This window comes from Ipomoea nil, unplaced genomic scaffold, assembly GCF_001879475.1.
Source record: "Ipomoea nil cultivar Tokyo-kokei standard unplaced genomic scaffold, Asagao_1.1 scaffold0542, whole genome shotgun sequence".
Taxonomy (NCBI): Eukaryota; Viridiplantae; Streptophyta; class Magnoliopsida; order Solanales; family Convolvulaceae; genus Ipomoea; species Ipomoea nil.
In genome coordinates, this window is record NW_017616970.1 from 293887 (window position 1) to 313397 (window position 19511).

Sequence of the window (19511 nt, forward strand, 5' to 3'; positions counted from 1 at the left end):
TCATCAAAGAAGGTGATGATGTCCCTCTGGCCTTTCTTGATGGGGGGTCTATGTTTCACTACGCCTACATATAATTGTCTAGCCCAACGTTTTCTTTCGCGAGAGCTGTCTCCAATCGCAGGCCCGCCACAAATCATGTGGATCACACGCTTGTGTTTCCAGTTTCGATCGTCTTGCTCTTCTGGATTCCCCTTTTCTTGGTTGGGTGCTTTCTGTTAGGGCCTATCCTTAAGTTCGACGTGAGGGTCCCGGGCTGGTGCCCATGGAAGTTTTCGCCATTGGTTGGGGCGAGCAGTTGAATGTCTTTTCTGGATAAGCTCCTCGATTTCTTTTTGTAGGGTAGTACATTCTTCGGTAGAATGTCCTGTGGACCTGTGATATCGGCAGTATCTGGCTCTTCCCGCGGCCAGCTGTTCCTCCGCCTTTGTGGGTAGTGGCGGTAGGTTCTCTATAGGTCGGGGTGGTTGGACTTCGTGCATGTGCCTCGCCCCGAGGGCGGGGACTGTTCTGTGTCGAGGGGGAAGTGGCCCCCGAATGACGTTAGATCACTCTTCGGTCCAACGAACGCGTTCTCGTCTTGTCACGGGGTCGTTTCGCTTCTCGCCTTATTTTTTGTCGCAAAGCCTCTTCTGTTTCCGCATAGATGTTGGCCCTCTGGATGGCCTGTGCATACGTGTCGGGCCCTTCGCAAACTAGTGAACAGATCCCCTGACCGGAGGGCTTCCATGAATAAAGTAAGGGCCGTTCAATCATCTAGATCTTCCACAGCCTGTACTTCCTTCTGCCATCTTTTTAAGAACTCTTTTAGTGTCTCAGTTTCTCCTTGTTGTATGGCAGTCAGGGCCATGAAGTGCTTCTTTGCTTTCATGCTTCCTGCAAAGTAGTTTAGGAATTATTCGACTAGGGTTTCGAAGCGGTCAATGGACCCTGGTGGTAGAGATAGGAACCAGCGCTGCGCTGCCCCGCCCAGGGTTGAGAAAAAGGCGCGACAGTACATGGGGTCCTTCGCCCCTATTACCATCATCTTTGCCTAGAAGCCGACTAAGTGATCGCTGGGGTCCCCCGTTCCATCGTAAGTAGGCATTGTCGGACACTTGAAGTCTCTTGGCGCGCGATATTCTTGGATTTTCATAGAGAATGGACTGGCAGACAACAGAGATCGAGCGGTTGGTCGATCTCCCCTACCCTCGACCATCCTTTAGAGGTCTCTCACCTCCCTGGCGAGTTCTGCCATCTCTCGATCTCGGTTTGTAACACCCCCTAAAACCATGCTATTTAAAGCCTTAAAACATGCAGATATCTTAAACCAAAACATCAAACACAGCGGAAGACTGAAAGAGGAAATATATAAAAGAAAGGAAACGGGGTGCTATGCCACGCTCACCCAAGGGTGAACGCACAGGCTAAATCTGCATTGTTTAAAATCTACAACCATCTAAACAAAGTACTAGGTCTAGATTGGCTCACAGGCCACAAAACATAAGAGGGGAGCTATACTAGCTGGCACTAAACCGCGCACTCGTCTAAGCATCAGCTGAAAGAAGCATATAAAACATGGGACGACGCCCGGTCAGCGAATAATGCTGGTAACCCACCAATACATGTGAAATATCATACATAGATAAGATATAAGTTTGTAAAGCCATTTTCGAAACGGAATATATATATATATATATATATATATATATATATATATATATATATATATATATATAAGTCCAACACCAAGAGTAATAGTCAACACAAGACTCAACACTCTCAACAAGAACACGGGAACACATCCCAAGACTACAAAGAACGACAACGACTCACAAGAAGTCTCAAGGACCCCTGTACACCAAGTCCAACCTTTTCCCTCCGAGGACCGTCGTCCCCTCTCCAACAGATTTCCAACAGAACCACCGATTTCATAGTACACGAGGGTACCGATCACACACACGGCAACACATGCCTCTCCCATAAACACGTGAATCTTACACAAAGGTCACAACTCCATAATCACGTCATGGCCACCACGAGGACCACTGCAATACCTTGGTGACTAGTGTCCCATACCACTAATCTTGCAATCCAGGTAAAGCCACACACACATCACACCACAACAGGAATCAATCAACGGATCACAATAAAGATATGAAACCATACTCAATCAAGGAATGGATCACAGTCCAACAACAACGATGAATAACACAAGTTATCATCAACCATTAAGAAGGTACAAACAACACACACGCTAGCATTTAAACACCGAAGTGGCATGCTTAACAAACGGGTAAACCAAACGTAGTTCCGAAGAACACACAAGACTCATCACGGTTCAACGAAACACAATGTTGAACACTTAGCACGATTCAAGACACCAAGACCTACATGGATTCCTACCATATAGTTATAGACATACGAAACATCAAGAAGACACTCAAATAGTTCCACAAAAGAACATCGGGAAGTCAAAAGACCAAATACCGAGTCAAAAGAATCACGGGGAACAAATCCCCCAACATCCATATATTTTACCTCGCGGGTGGACCCACGGGTAGACCCCTACCCATGGTTCCGCCCGCGGGTACATAACCCACAAGCAACCTGTACCCCGCGGGCGGGCGACGGGTGGACCTCCTACCTGCCGTTCCGCCCGCGGGTACACACCTGTACCAAAATAAATCCCTTCGGGGATTTTCATCTCCAAACTCAAATTCAAGTCCAAAACATGCCAAATCTCACCAAATACAACAAAATGACTTGAATCAAAGGAATAGCCAAGCAATGGCATACATGAACCCTGATAACAAGCTCTAGATATGCATTTTCACAAGACAATGCATAAACACTCACATTTCATAGCAAAATCACATGTAGAATCTAAGAAATATTCATATAGGTAAGCAAAATAGATTTTGTAGAGCATGGATTACCTCTTGTAGACAAAAACCTTCACTTAACACCTCACCAAGCTCCTATCAAAGCTCACCTTCCAAACCCACTTCAAGAACACAGCAAAAGATCATAAAGATTCTAACTTTTAGAAAAGACACCTAAGAAAATACTAAAAACACAAGATGAACATGGATCTTACCCTCCTAGATGCCCAAATGTATGAAAGGTAGAATCTTGAAGACAACTCTTGAAGTTTTGGCAAGGCTTCAATCTTGACTTGGAAGAAAAGCTATCTACCTTTTTAGAGAGAAGGTGGAGCTAGAATTTTGGAAAGTGTAAGGAGAGAAATGAGGGCGTTCTTACTAGGTTAGCTTACAATACTAACACAAGGTGAAAGGTCAAGAATACCCTTACTAACATGAAGAGGTGTAAGGAAACAAGGGAACTCCTTACAAAGCTCAAGGTACAACTTTGACTTTGGGGTTGACTAGTCAATTACTAGTCCTCGACAATTGAATTTCAAGAATTTAAGGAATTAAATTACAAATTGAAATAGGATTAATTACTTAATTAATCCCTTAATTGAATTCGGATTTCGGGGTGTCACACGGTTGCCCCGACCAAGTTCTGGAGTCTCTCCGCTACCCTCCACCATGTCTTGTAGAATTCTTCTTCGATCGGGGTCTCCTTCCCTTGCCCCTCCATGTGAGAACCGGTTGCCTGGATGACCTCCACCTATCGTTGGGGATTGAGCCTGACTCTTTGTTGTGGGCTATCTACCGGGGGGTTTCTGAGTTCTGGCTGTGGAACGGTTGTCTGTTGATTCAGGGGCCCTATGCGGTCAAGGATGGAGACTGCACGACGGGGTCCCTGGGGTGGAGCCGATCTCTGTGTTCTTTCAGGCGGTAAGTTCGAGTTGGGCAGTCGGTCGCCGGCGATCTAGGTGGTGTTGTTTACCCGGGAGGGTTCTGGGGATCCTGCCCTTTCGATCTGGCCATGATGTAGGGCCCCTAAGTAGCGTGCGGCAGCCTCTACTATCTCGAGGGTGAGTTCCACTGGCTGGGTCCGTGGGACACCAATGACCGGTGGGCGTGTGTTCGAACGGACCTCCTCCTCTTCTCTGGGACCTCCCCGTTCATCCTCCCTCTCCAGGGGAATATGCTGATTGTTCGATACTTGCGAGGGGGGGGGCGACTGAGGGTTTCTCTCAAATCTCTGACTGGTCTAGCGACTGGTTGGTCAGTTCGAGTATTTCGTCGTGTAGTTACCATGCTTTCAGGGTTTGAGGAACGAACGATAACTTTTCGTATCGATCCCCACAGACGGTGCCAATGTTGGTTTTATGACTTTTGGGCAGTCAAGTCAACACTACCGTTTAGAATAACGAGAATATAGGAAAAATATATTGAGAAAATATAGGAACTTTGTATTAATGAATATTGCTTGTGAATATCTGGAAGTTGTCCCTTCTCCTCTATGTGCGGGGTCCATTTATACATATTTTGGGCCTAGAGCCCTACAAGGAATAAGAATTCTAGACTGCCTCATATATTGAGACCAAATCCTATTATACTAGAACTAAGCAGTCAAATTCTAATTATAATAGGAATAACAGGCCCAATCTTTGATGAACTCTTGGGTTTCTCCTTATCATATATCTTTATTGGGCTTCCTTGATCCAGTTGCCTTCATGGGCCGGTCCCCATGGCCCAGACCCAGTATATTATCCATCATCCAGTCCTCCACTTTCTTGAGATTTCGCGAGGTCAATGTCTCATGAAAGTATATCAATTTGTGACTGGTCTGATGATGACGATAATAATAATAATAATAATAATAATAATAATAACAACAACAACAACAACAACAACAACAACAACAACAACAACAACAACAACAACAACAACAACAACAACAACAATAATAATAATAATAATAATAATAATAATAATAATAAAGGAAACAACGAAGTAAATGAATGAAAATGGTTAATTGTATGTGTTGTGTGCATGTGTACATAAGTTAGTTGAATGAAAGCTTCACGCGGTCCCACACTTTACTCATATGCATGATCCTTTAAGTAGAGCTCTGCTAAAAGCCGTAGGTGGATCTCGTTGTTTTCAACTAAAATAGCACATTTTAAGCCTGAAAAGATCTTATTATGTGGATCTAAACGCTAACTGATCCAGATGTATTGGACTGCCCCATATGTTATATTCAACTTAGAGATCAACCAGATGTGTTTGTTTGTAAGTTGAATATAACATGTGGGGCAGTCCAATACATCTGGATCAGTTAGATTTTAGATTCATATGACCTGGATCTTTTCAGGTTTAGAATGTGTCGTTTTAGCCCAGACATACGGCAGGATCCTCTACTCCTTTTGGAGATATATCTTTTGGTACCTTAATGCAGGCTTAACCAAAAGAAATATCTCCAAACGGTATAGACAGATCCTGTCGTTTGGCTAGGTTTTTTTATCTTTTTTTTTGTTATTAAAATAAGCTCTCATCTGCGCTTCATTAGGTTTGTTGGTCGATGTTTGTTTCAGATAATTAGTGGGATGTTCCTTTATTATTATTGTTGTTGTTGTTATTATTATTATTATAGTTGTAGTAGTAGCAGTTCAAAGTGTAAATTATTGCAATATAAATAATAAATATTTTTGCATTTTATTCATTTTTGTTTTGTTTTTTTGATAATGATTAAATAAACAAGCAAATCTGCGCACCATGAGCCTAAAATCAATGCACGTTATGTAATTTGGGATTTTAAAAGTTTCGTGTTACATGATAATTTAATACAAAAATCCAAGAACATTAAGAATTTTTTGAAGGAAATATAAGCTATTAAAAAATGCACATTAAGACCATATTCTACGCACATTACAATGTGCACAAAAAAAAACACCCAGATTAACGTATTTCTATTCCACATTCTGTTACTGTATTGCGCATATTAAGCTTTTTGGTATTTGCAACGGACCAAAGTTTTAATACATAAACCAACACACATTTTGTTGCCGTATTACGCATATTAAGCATATGTATTGCATTTTAATTATTTCTTTTTTTCTTTTTTTTTTCTTTTTATTTTCAAGAATTGTTTTTGATTTTCAAAGTGTTTAATATTGTTTATATAATGAGGGTAATGGATGAGCTCATTGGTGAATTGGTAGAAGTTTTTGAACATATTGATTCTGCTCAGGATTGAATCCCCTTTAAAGACTTGAATTTATTTTTTTTTTTTTTTGTTCAATAATGAATGGCAGAGTATGGTCTTTGTCCAAATTATGATTATTAAGCTCTAACGTCGCGCAAGTTAAATGTTAATCAACGCAGGTTAAGCAGTTGGCATTCACGACGGACCAAAGTTTTTATACATAAAAAAAAAAAAAAAAGCACATTCTGTTTAAGTGTTACGCATATTAATCCTGAATGTAGCGCACGTTAAATATATTCTTTTCTTAATCTGGAGAACGGCAGAGTATTTTCTTTGTCCAGGTTTCTCATATTAAGCCTTAATGTCGCGCAAGTTAAATGTTAACCAACGCATGTCAAGCCTGTTTGCATTTTACCACGGACCAAAGTTTTTATACATAAATCAACGCACATTCTGTTTCCAACTAGGCATATTAAGCGTTAATGTAGCTCACGTAAAATGTGTAATCAACTCATGTTAAGCCTTTGGCATTTGTTAAAAAAAAAAAAAAAATTGTTCACTTTTGTCAAGTCATTGTGCAATAGTATAACTAACGCACATTAAGACTTAATTGTACGCAAGTCAAGAATTAATGACACGCAGTTTAAACTATTAGCAGTGATTGTTAGACAGAAATCAGTGATAAAAACAAAATTAGTAATTGCTGAACATTAAAATCAAGTATCTCAACTGTAAAAGCATTATAAAATGAGGTAACTAAGTATTTGTGTTACATATTCTCTATTGATTTTCATTCTCAACTGTAAAGGCGTTGTAAAAATAGACTGCTATGCCTTTTTCTTACCTTTTGTTTGTCCTTATTTTTGGGGTTAAGTGGGCAAGTCCTGGTGTCATGTTGATCTCCTCTAACACCACAAAAATTGCACCTCTTGCCCTTTTCTTTTTCCATTGCCAACTCCTTGATGCTTTTGATATGTTTGCCACTGCCCTTGTTCTTTGCATATTTCGGTGGAAGTATATTGATCTCTGAAATCTCTGTTGATCCACAAAAAGATTCTATAACAGTCTTCCTGCTGTGCTGAGGGGATAACTTTTGCTTTCCTGACATTAGCAGCTGTTTTTGTTCATTAATCACTTGCAAAAATGCAGCCAATTGCTCCATGTTTGAACCTGCTAGATCAATACAACAGTGTACATCTGCCCACAGTTTGTTCAGCAACATCTTCTTCGCATCCTTTGGTCCATTCTGATCATAAATGACACCATCTATTATGTAGCCTTTAAAGATGCATCCTTAGTCCACCAATTAACCACATACTTCAGAGGTATCTTTTCAAGGTCTCTAAAGACCAAAAATATGTGTGTACACAACAGTCCAACCATCTCAAACATCTTGCAACTGCATGTGGCCTCATGGTCATTTACATTGTGCACCACACTAAATATTTTATTCTTTCCATCCATAATATCATAGTGTAACATTCCACCATCTTCTCTAACACTCAACACCATACATTTGAAACAGGAGGCACATATTTCTTCCTGAACTTGATAGAAAACAGTAATGGTGTAGACAATTGAAGCATGTTTTTCGATCCCCAAAGGCGTCTTCATATCTGGATTGTTGCCTTCATTGTCACTGTTGAGCTTTGCATTAGTGTTACGTTGTGATTTAAGAGCACTGTCAAAGTTCATCATGAATTCAACTAGGCTAGACTGTGGGCCAGTAAAACGGTTGTACGTGTAGTTCTCACTTTCGGAACGAGACGTTGTCCTGAGTAGACCCCCCATAAAAACATCTCTAAAATAGGCTGGGATCCAATGGTTTCTTGCCTCAAACATAGTTGTAAAACAATTGTTTTTGACTAAGTTGTACATTTCCATGAGCTCTCTCCACTGTTTCTCAAAATCAGTAGGTTCCAAAGATGATGTCCAAACAATTGAGTTCAGTGTGTTCTTGAACTCTTCATTCTTGTTCAACATAGGACCAACCTTTTCCCCAACTTTACACATAATGTGCCACATGCAATAACGATGCCTGGCTTGCTTGAAAACTCTTGGAATTGCCACTTTCATAGCTGGATCTTGATCAGTGACAATTATTCTTGTTTCCATACCCATTGCCTTTTTAAATTTTTCAAAGAGCCAAACATAAGACTCAATGTCTTCTTTCAACAATAGTCCAGCGCCAAATGTTATACATTTTTTATGGTTATCAACTTCGGTGAAGGGTGTAAAAGCCATATTGTACCTACAAGACAAAAAGTGACATCACAGTATACAGGTGTGAAACTGGCGCACTTATAGCATTGAAGTAACGCACATTAAGTTTTAAATTCGCACACATATGTACTTGAAGACTAACTCTGGATGTTTCACATTAATATGCGTGACATTAGTGTTTAAGATGCATGGTATAAAGCGCCAATGTGCACTTATTTATATTATAATTCTTTTCAAGTAAACAGTGAACATGTCTAAATCTTAACGTGACTGAACTTATCAGGCAATGTTTAATGTGAATTAATTAATGAAACGCACACAAGAATGTGAATAGAATAATACCTGTTGGTTGAATATGTAGCATCAAAAGAGACAACATCTCCAAATGCAGCAAAATTCTTTTTTGACATTGGATCTGCCCAAAATAATCTACTCATTTGCTTATCTTCATCAACTTCGTAGTGAAAAGCAAATGCAGGGCACATCTCTTTTTTATAACAAGATTATGCGTGAGTATTTGTGCATCAGCACCCAATATGTATGCTTTGAGATCCCTTCTGACATTTTTAAAGTCAACTATAGTTGCCCCTATATAAACCGTGTGATTTTGATGCTCCAATATTTGCTTTACCACAATCTAGTATAAACTTCTGGTGAACAATAGAGATGTTTCTATTTCCCTTTAAGAACTGCCTTGCAAGAACTGAAGACATGTTATGATTATGTTTTTCAATAAATGTCTTAACTTGGTACCCAACTACTCCAATGTACTTAAAAATAATCCTAGCTCTGCAACCAGTTCTGTTTGAAACCCTCTGCCGCTTTGGATGGGAAGGACCTTCCCCCGCATCTGCATTTGATTTTGAGTGACAATGTTGAGCACCCGTATTCTTAAATCTTTCTCTATTGCAAACGATTTGCTTTAGAGTTTTCGTCCCGTCACGTGCTTTAAGGACTGGACCTCGTGTCAAACCCAACTTTGGCAGCATAATTATTGTAGAATTCAATACCAGCATCCAATGTTTTAAAAGTCATGTCAGCCACTGGTTTGATTTCATCTTCACAGTGCGGAGTCCAATACTGTGTCATTCCAGGAGATATGGTCAAGGTATAACCATTGTTGCTGCTGCTGGGACTCAAACTGGGGTTGTTTAGAGATTGCAAGTCACTGGGAACTGTAACATATAAGCATAAAGTTATTATTGCGTTGTTGTAAGCCTCTACGTGCGTATTGTGAATACTTAATATGCGTTAATTTAATCAGTTTATTACAAATCTATCAGGTTTATGAATTTCAAAATTATGTGCGGCAAGTGAGTACTTAACGTGCGACAGGGAAATAGTTAATGTGTGTATGTTGAGCAGTTAACATGCATACGTGTTTTTTAAAACTTATGGTCATTAGTTAACGTGCTTCAGTGAGTCCATTAGCATGGGTCAGTGTAAACAGTAACATGCGTCAGGAAAGCACTGAACGTGCGTGTGTTGAACAGATAACATGCTCAAGTGTTGTTTAAAATTTTACGTGTGTAATTAACGCGCGTCAGTGAAAACAGTAATATGCGCATTTGTAAAACTTAACATGCGGCTACATAATCATTTACGTGCGTAAGTCTTTAGGCTCGGAATAATTAAGATCGGTCATTATTTCAGTTGTTAAGTTGCATGCATGTAGTGTTTACTGTGCGTGTAATTAAGACGAGAAAGAGGCCAATATAAGAGCAGCTAAAATTAATTCGAAATTAGCGATAAAATTTGGATAATACCTTGATCGAATTCTTCCATTCTTGATCAGTTGACGTTGTTGCTCACTTTAGGGTTTCTTTTGATGAACAAGCTATTGAACGATGAAGAGAATAGATTTTCTTGCCAATTTCATAGAGATCGAAAAATCGACTGAGCTTAGGAAATATCAAAGATTAGGAATCAATGGGGAATTTTGAAAACGCGCAAAGAAGAAGAAGATCAGAAATTTTAAATTTGTTTTTAATATGATCAAAAGGACAAAAACGCCCTTAATGAGTGATTCGCGTTTATATTTTGCTGTGAATCTTCTCCGTTGGATCAAGAGCTACGTAAGGCTTAGATTCAACCTCATTTTTTACAGGAAGGAGTAAATGCACGCGAGCCCTTCCCTATATATATATATATATATATATATATATATATATATATATATATATATATATACATATATATATATACATATATATATACATATATATATATACATATATATAACACCTACGATCTAAAAACTGGAAGGCATAACAAACAAAAAAGAAGCAGGCAATCAATAAAGACGAAGACAATGACAAATCTATCCAAAAGCGAATTAGTAAAACTTAGAGTAATTCCAACCAAAAGTAGTATCTACTACCTAATATCATGTCAACTACAACAAGTATTTAGATAATTATTTTAGAAAAGTGCATATTAAACATTAATTTTAATGCCAATTATAATGAACTTTTCCTATATAATCTTGTATTGATATACATTGGACATTAAATCAGTCATGCAATATGCATGTAGAACTAATATAAGGATAAATACGTATCCCAACTATCATCTCAAAGATTTTAAGGAACACCATCAATTATAGGAATGAAAATTTTGTTCGGTGATTACCTAGTCAATTTTCTGAAAATTTTATAAATGCCATAGTCACACAAAATTTTAATGTTGCATATGATGGATTAACTTATAGGTATTTAATTTATTGCATGGTTTTTAAACCGCCATAAACCTTAGCACTGATTCGAAGCTCATATCTAAAATGAAAAGAGCCATAATAAGGAGTCAATCTGGACATTGGTGTATATAGAGTAGTTTTCGTTGTAAGATTTGTGTAGAATGATATCTTTATACTCGATATCGTTTTTAAGGAGTGAATCAAAAGAGAAGTTAATTGTGTGCAAGTTAAGCATAAAATATATTAAACAATTAGAAGTTAGTTTTCACAAATTGGCATAGGGATAGCATAGAAACAACTAAATAACAAACAACGAAGCAATAGAAGTAACAATCAAAAATAAAGGGATTTGGACTAAGCCAACCATTGCATAAATGCTATGAAATGTCTTAAAGATTGGTTCATGCAATGGCCTAGCAAGAGTCATGAGACATTCAACAATGGTGTTGATGTTCTTTTTCATAGTCGTTGGACTAACCAACTAGCCTTGGACACCACTTTCATGGTAGCTCAATACTAATTGAGTCATTTTGTCAGACACATAACATTCAAGTCTCCTTTTATCATTTTCTTTCTCAATGCAAATTCTGACTATCAAGATATTTTTAACTTTGTTAACATTCAAATTAGGCTTTGTTGTCTTCATCATGAAAGTTGTAGGTCTTTGAATTATATCGTTCTAATTTCACTTGAATTACTCAATTTGAACACTTCTACACTAAAATATGACCAAAATATTGAAACATTATATCGCTTGGCAAATCTTTGTTCGTGAAATCGAACTCTTTGTATGCTACCTACAGCTGCAACTAGGGGCATGGGTGGCAGAGCCATAAAACTAGTTTTTCTCCCATTCCTTGCTATTTTAGGTCCATGAGTCATGTCGTGGTACTTCTAACTTAACCTTTTTGCCTTCGATCTTAAGCTTAAACTAGTTACTTAAGCATGTCTTTAATTGTACAATTGTACCAATATCACTTCAAAACACACCCATTTGAACTCCAATTTACATTATTTTACAATCAATGTCTCCAAATTATCTAAACGATACAAATGACTCAAATAAGCACACACTTAACTTCAAATTAACACAAAACCATAGAAATTTGATGTAAAATATACATACAAATAGTCAAAATAGACACTTATTAGTAGCAGGTGGTGAGCTTGATTGAAACAAAACAGTGAGCGTTCGACAAAGAGTTGTTAACCACTGCAGGAACTGGGATGTGGGCCTCGGTGACAATCTGCTCAGAAGAGACTCCAACAGAACTGTACTGCATATCTGGGGACATTGTCGCCATGAGAGAAATTGACTCCGATACTAGATAAGAACTGTATTTCTGGAATATCATTCACAATTGACCGGTACATAACATACATACAAAATACATAACAAGAGTCCAACTACAATTACAACAATAGAGTCCTATCAATATCAACGAGCATTGCCCAAAGAATTACGTAAAAATGATCTACAATGAGCTAGAGAACATCATTGCAAAAAACAAATATTCAAAGTTCGTAGCACTGAATTATGAACATTTTGAGATTTGTTTAAGTCCATTCCCAGCCCACTCCAAAAAAAAATTTATAAAATATAATTACAATTAGGAAAAATGTTAAATGTACCCAGAATATTACTCTTATCACACCTTCTAATTTTATTATTAGGGCAAACTTTACTGTGGACCATGGTCCATGTAGTAATGTGGTCTATAAAATAAGTATCGTTCTAATTACACTTTAGTTTCATTTGAAAATATTGCTCTGTTTTTTAATTTTATTTTCCACACTAACTAGTTTCATTATAGCAATACCAAAGTATCATTTTAATTTTACTATAGTTTTATTTGATAATATACATTATTGTATGAACTCTATTTTGTTATTTCATTTTTCACATGAACACTAGTTTAATTATAATAAAGTTAAAGTATTGTTTTAATTACACTTCACGTTCATTTGACAATATATGTTATTGTATGGTTCTGAAGTTTAGTTTCATTTTTCAAACACACTAATTTTATATTAATATTATTAAAGTATCATTTTAATTATACTACAATTTCATTTGACAATACGTTGTTGAATGAGTTCTGTTTTTAGTTTCATTTTTCACACACACTAGTTTCATTTTAACAACACTAAAGTATCATTTTAATTCTACTATAATTTCATTTTATAATTATGGTCCACGTAGCACTATGGACCACAGTTCACTGTATAACAACCGTTTTATTAGCGATATAAAAATATAATAATAATAACTCATTAAATAATGGAGTAAAAATAAGAAGTAAATATAATATTATACTCTAAAACTAAGCTTGAGGTTTCGAATATAAGGTCAGCTTAACAAATAAATAGTCTTAACAATTTTAATCTATAATTGAGTCTCTGTGATCCTAACACGCTTTTAAAGCGTTTAAAAAAAAAAAAAAAAAAAAAAAAAAAAAAAAAAAAAAAAAAAAAAAAAAGCGTAACATATATACATGTTCACCTTTTTATCATTTTTTTTGAAGTAGTAAAAAATATTCACATTTCCCTATTAGTTTCAGATTTGTTTGATTGAGATTATGACCTTGTTTTGTAACTACTATCAATCAATTTTAGTTTATTTGACCACTATTAGTTGTTTTACTTGGTTAAACATTCGTTATAAGTGTTTGATTGATTAGCTTTTTGTAACAGTTTATTGCTCCAAAATGCTAAAATTTAAAAAGTTAGTCAAAATAATTTTTTCGATCCGTTTTTTTTTTTTAAATTCATTTTACATGTAATTATCTAACAGCAAATAGCTAATTTATCAAACATCTTTCTACATTCAGTTGATGCTATCAACTAGTGAAACACTCTAATCCAATCAGCTAACAACTAACCTCTTTTTTTTTCTTTTTTCTTTTTTTTTTTTACCTATCACCCCTATATGTATTTAATATTAAAATTGGGTAAGTAGGGATACTGTGGAAGGAGACTGGAGAATAGAAGTTGGCAAGTTGGAAGAAGGAAGGAAGGCATGAATACAATGGTGCGATATGCAGAGGGCGCACTATAAGTGAATCATATCTTCTTGGTAGCCAATAAAATAATTAATAATAATAAGTTCCTTAGGTCCGGCCAATTTTTTTGTGGAGTATAAATGAAAGTTACATTTTTAATATATTAAAAATGCATTATTTAATAGTATATAATGTATTTTTAGTATTCAAATAATATATTTTAAGTATACAAATAATATATTTTTAATATATTAAAAATGTATTTTTTATTTATGATCCACGTAACTGTGTAGAGCATGATCCATGCAATAATGATTGCTTAGTTCAGTTGCGGGGGGCCGTACATGCATCAACTACAATTCTGATTCCCCCAATCTGTATGTATATCATGATATCATCCATCTTCTTTGCTATTATATTGCTTCCCATCTTTTTTGCTTCCCCACTTTCTCCTGTTGCTTTTTACCTATTATTCTCTATTTCCTTAGCTTTCTCATACTCAAATAATTAGATAAATATTATCATCCCAATTTTGAAAAATATGAGATTTGATGTCACTTTTTGGTAATCGAAAACTTAAGATTTTTCGTTAAATTAAAAATTATTTTTTCCAGCCTCTTTGAGGATCTGAAAAAATCTCTCTTTGCTATTACTAACCACCTTCAAAAGAGGTATGTAAACTAACACTAACAAAGGTCATTAAAAAACGTTTTTGAAAATAAAAATAAATGCTTCATTAAAGACCTAAGAAAGCCAAAATACAAGGAGATGGTGAAGAAATCCACGAACCAAGAACAGACAAAGAACCAGTTGCCTATGTCAGAGCATGAGTTACCTGATTCGCTGACCTCCTGATATGGCAAACACAGACGTTCCCAATATAACTAAGCATGCATCTTCGACTAAATAATTAGACAAATAATTGAAGTCATTAAAAAACGTGATCGCCTAAGTTTTGTAATTAATTTGTAATAAAATCAACTAATTCATATATAAAAAGATGCTGAGGAGTTGAGAAAGGTGTCCTATAGGCTATACACTTATGACCTTATTTGATAGCGAGAAGATGATCAATCAATACAAGTAACTAATTAATATTAAATTCAATTAAATAAAACAATAAGAATAGTTATAATACTTAACTATATTTAGTATGTCTATAGACTACTGCAACCACAATCTGTATGTATACAATGTACTAGTTTTTTACGCGCATTGTGCGATTGAGATAATGCCCAATATTTTTCTAAATAAGTATTTTAAAGTATATCAATGCAAGATTACATTGGAATTGTTCATGCATAGATAATTGAATGTTAAATTTGTGTATTTAAATAGGTAATTCTAAGTTTACAAATGCAAGATAATATAGTCAAGATTGATTATAGTTGTCAATAAAATAATTGTATAGGTATAGTTGAAACCAAATACAGGACATAAGGGAGAGAAAATAAAAATTAAGGCATAAATTATTAAATACTCCGTATATACTAATATTGAAGAGCTAACTACTGATTGCCAAACAAGGACATTGCGAGATAGTTTCTCACTTCAATTTGTTGTGTGATTTGAATACTCTTTTTGTCAATAAATCTCCCAAGTAGTTAATATGATTGACTTAATTATATTTTTATATTTTTATTTTTTTAAAACAATTATTATTATTATTATTATTATTATTATTATTATTATTATTATTATTATTATTATTATTACTATTACTATTATTATTATTATTATTATTATTATTACTATTATTATTATTATTATTATTATTATTATTATTATTATTATTATACCCTTAGGTCATTTTACATGTTAATCTAAACAACTAATTATTTCAAATATCTTTTTACCAACCATTGATATAATTCGCTGGTCAAATTCGCTAATATAATCCGCTAACGCTAACCGCTAACTGCTGATTGTCAAACAAGGATATTGCGAAGTTGTTCTCACTTCAATTAGTTGTGTGATTTGAATAGTCTCTTTGTCAACAAATCCTTCAAGTAATTAATATGATTAGCTTTATTAATTATATTTTTTAAATTTTTTCATGGTATTAATAAAATACTTGGTAAATAAATATATAGCATTATTTTGTATTATAACTTTGATATTTAATTAAAAAAAAATAGTGCACAAAAAAAGGTAATAGACAATGTGTGAATATAATCAATTGATGAATTTGAATGTAAAGAATTTTTACATTGGAGAAATATAAAGACAATATAACTAATAAAATTATTTCTCTTAATTAATTTATTAATAATTAATTATTTTTTTAATAAAGACATTGTAGGGACAATGTAGCAAATATAATCAATTGATGAATTTGAATATAAAGAATTTTTATATTGGAGAAAAATAAATAAAATATAACTAATGAAATTATTTCTCTTATTTTTTTATTTTTTTTTTTTTTTGAATGCTACTAGCTCTATTACATTGTAGTATCTGTTCATATACTTTCTCTTATTTAATTTATTGATAATGAATAATTTTTTTGAATAAAGGCATTGTAGACACATAATTCTAAATTAAAAAATGATATGTATTATTTTTTGTTGTAGCTACTAAATTATTATTTTTAATTAATTTAATAAGAGTAAAATAGAGTACTAATTATGCCAACTTTGATTGGGATGAGGTTCGAACCTAAGACCTTTAAATTCTTATTAAAATCAATGAGTAAGTTAACGGTGAACTAACAAAAATTAACGGAAAAGATAATATTTAACGGAAAATCACATTCATTAAGGATAAATTAAGAAATCTTAAGGAAAAATTAAAATCTGATCAATCTGAGCCATTCATTTGATTAAAAAATTTGACCGTCATTTTTTCTACCCATTATAGGCCTAACTCTCTTGAGCTCTTATTAGTATAGTAGATGTTATCTATATATTCTATTTATAATATTTTTATTACTACATCGGTCCCATTTTATGTGTAACAAGGCTTAATTGAAGTTATTTACAATTTAATTTTTATAATATTTAATTTAGTATTAGTATATAAAATTTATATATTTAGAAACTATATTAAAAGTGCCATTAAACGCACACAAAAAATTTAAAAATAAGAAAATACTAAAGAAAGTAATTAGCAAAGAAGAAAAACTTATTTAATCAATGAATAGCTAGTAAAAGAGACATGCAAAAGGAAAATACTATACCTATGTGTACTCTCATTTTTTACTCTCAACTCCCACATACAAATCTTGATGTGGACACTTGTATTGGGACCCATATAAAAAAAGTAGTTTATCAGTGTCCGTCAGGCTGCCACATCAGGGAGTAAAATTTAAGGAGTAAGATTTGGGAGTTCATGTAGTAGATCGAACTCCATGTAAAATGGGATAGATGAAGTATTATTTATATACATTTATTGTTGTACTTTATTTATTATTTAATTTTAAATATTATATGCATTAATATTTAAGAATGAAACACTTTTTTAAAAAATGTTAATACAAAACATTTAAGTTTTAAATAAATTAAAAATATACTAGTATATAATAAGGATGAAAAATATTAATTAAATAAAAATAAACAATGTTTGCCATGAAATGAGTGGCCAAGTAGGTGTAGTACAGTATGATTTTTGTATGTAAAGGTCACGAGTTTAATTTTTACAAACATTCTCTTGGTTAAGTTTGTCGTACAAAATCTTCTAAGTATAATTTACCTCTCTAATATTTTTTTTTTTTGAATGCAATTTACCTCTCTAATATGATTTGTCTAGATTCATCAATACGTTAAAAATGTTTTGAAGTATTCAAATACAATTACAAAAGTAATATGATATTTATAAACGAATTTGATTTCTCATCCTATTTAATGCAAAAGTGCACTACACTTGCATGATTATGTCACTTTTTGTGCAATACAGAGTAATATAATCCATGACACGATATAAAACTATAATAAATTGATATTTTATAATAATGTACTTCAACTAGAGTTTGACCTGTAATTTGTAAATGGCATTTATTAAGATTTGATTATTTTTACAGCTAGTCACGTATTGTTTAATAGACAAAAAAACAAAACAAAAAAAAAAAAACAAAAAAAAACAAAAAACAAAAAACAAAAAAAAAAAACAAAAAACAAAAAACAAAAACAAAAACAAAAAACAAAAAACAAAAAAAACAAAAAACAAAAAAAAAAAAACAAAAACAAAAATGTATATATACATAGTCATTAAATTAAAATTTATTTAGTTTTTTTTGAATGCTAAAATTTATTTAGTTAGTTTCATTTTTCATTCAGTAATTATTGTGTTTTTTTCAATTTTAATTTCGAGTTTAAAATTAATTATATTTATTTTTTACTATTAATTAAAAACTAGTAATTTCACCTGTGTGATACACGGAACGAATTTGTTGTAATATATTAAGAATATTTAAATCGATATATAATTTTGTAAATTAGAACATCAAATACTATGTATTATATAATGCAATTGAAAATGTGATTTAGATTATTTGTGTGTAAAGAATTAATATTGATTTCCATTCTTTTTTCTTTCAAAATTTTTTTCCTAATATTTTATTTGGTGGTTTCTAATTTTTCCATAGGAAAGCTATGTTATATTTCCAGTAAAATATTAAAATATTCATTTCATTTTTCGTAATATTTCATTTCCTTTTGTGATTTTGTGTGAATTGGTAATCTACAATATTGACCTACTTTCTTATGAAACAGTTGGTGGGCAGATTAACACAAACAGATAATCTGACAAACAAACAGATAGACAACCAGATAAGCTAAAGTGCGGAAAACTAAAACATAAAGTAAATCAACGCATAGGTTTGTTTAACCAGTTCGATACAGTGTGTATCTACGTCTGGGGGGACGATCACCGATGCGTCCAATCCACTAACTCATAATCCAATGTACAAAGGTAGAGAAATGATCTCACCCAAGTACCCCACACTAGGTCAGTACCAAATCTACAAAGGTTTAGTGGATTGTTGAAGACGGAGAGCCACGCATTCAGAAGTCTTTGAAATCCCTTCAATGGAGAGCTAACTCTGATGCAGTCCGCTCCAATGACGCAGTCCCACACTGTCTCCCACAACTGAGTGATCTTCGCGTCCACTGTTTAAGCACAATTGGTTCTTCTCAAGTTCATCTTCTTAAATCACCATGAACTTTTCAGTCTTGAGAAGAGATAATAACCAGAGAGACTTTTAGAACATTGGGTGCTATTTTGGATTCAAGAGATGTATTGTATGCTTGCGTAACCTTTCTTGAATCAGCAACTCACAATATATATCTCTGGTTGAGGGTGTAGGTCACGTAATCAGAGATTCAAATGGCTCCTTAATGAGATCACGTCTATACCCTTTGAGGTGTCCAAATAAGTGAGGACTTTCTTGTAGTTTCATCTCAGGCCATAACGGTATCTGCCAGCACATACGCTCCTTAAATAAATGTCTTCCAACAGCTTTAATTCTTCAGAGACGCTTCTGATGAATTACCTGATCAATCAGGTCTTCATTCTTCAAACACAGACTGACTCTGATCTACAACCTATTCTAATTT

The 19511-nt window shown here is 33.9% G+C and overlaps 1 protein-coding gene across 1 annotated transcript; it reads right to left on the minus strand.

Moving 5' to 3' along the window:
* Positions 1 to 745: 745 nt before the first annotated feature.
* On the minus strand, positions 746 to 12252 carry LOC109174173 (protein FAR1-RELATED SEQUENCE 5-like). The gene is made up of 8 exons (XM_019323438.1): positions 12141 to 12252; positions 9273 to 9437; positions 8861 to 9112; positions 8605 to 8749; positions 8260 to 8290; positions 7420 to 8163; positions 6973 to 7285; positions 746 to 873 (listed from the first exon to the last, which is right to left on the minus strand). The coding sequence occupies exons 1-8, from the start codon at positions 12250 to 12252 to the stop codon at positions 746 to 748; spliced, it is 1890 nt and encodes a 629-aa protein (XP_019178983.1).
* Between the last annotated feature and the right edge of the window lie 7259 nt (positions 12253 to 19511).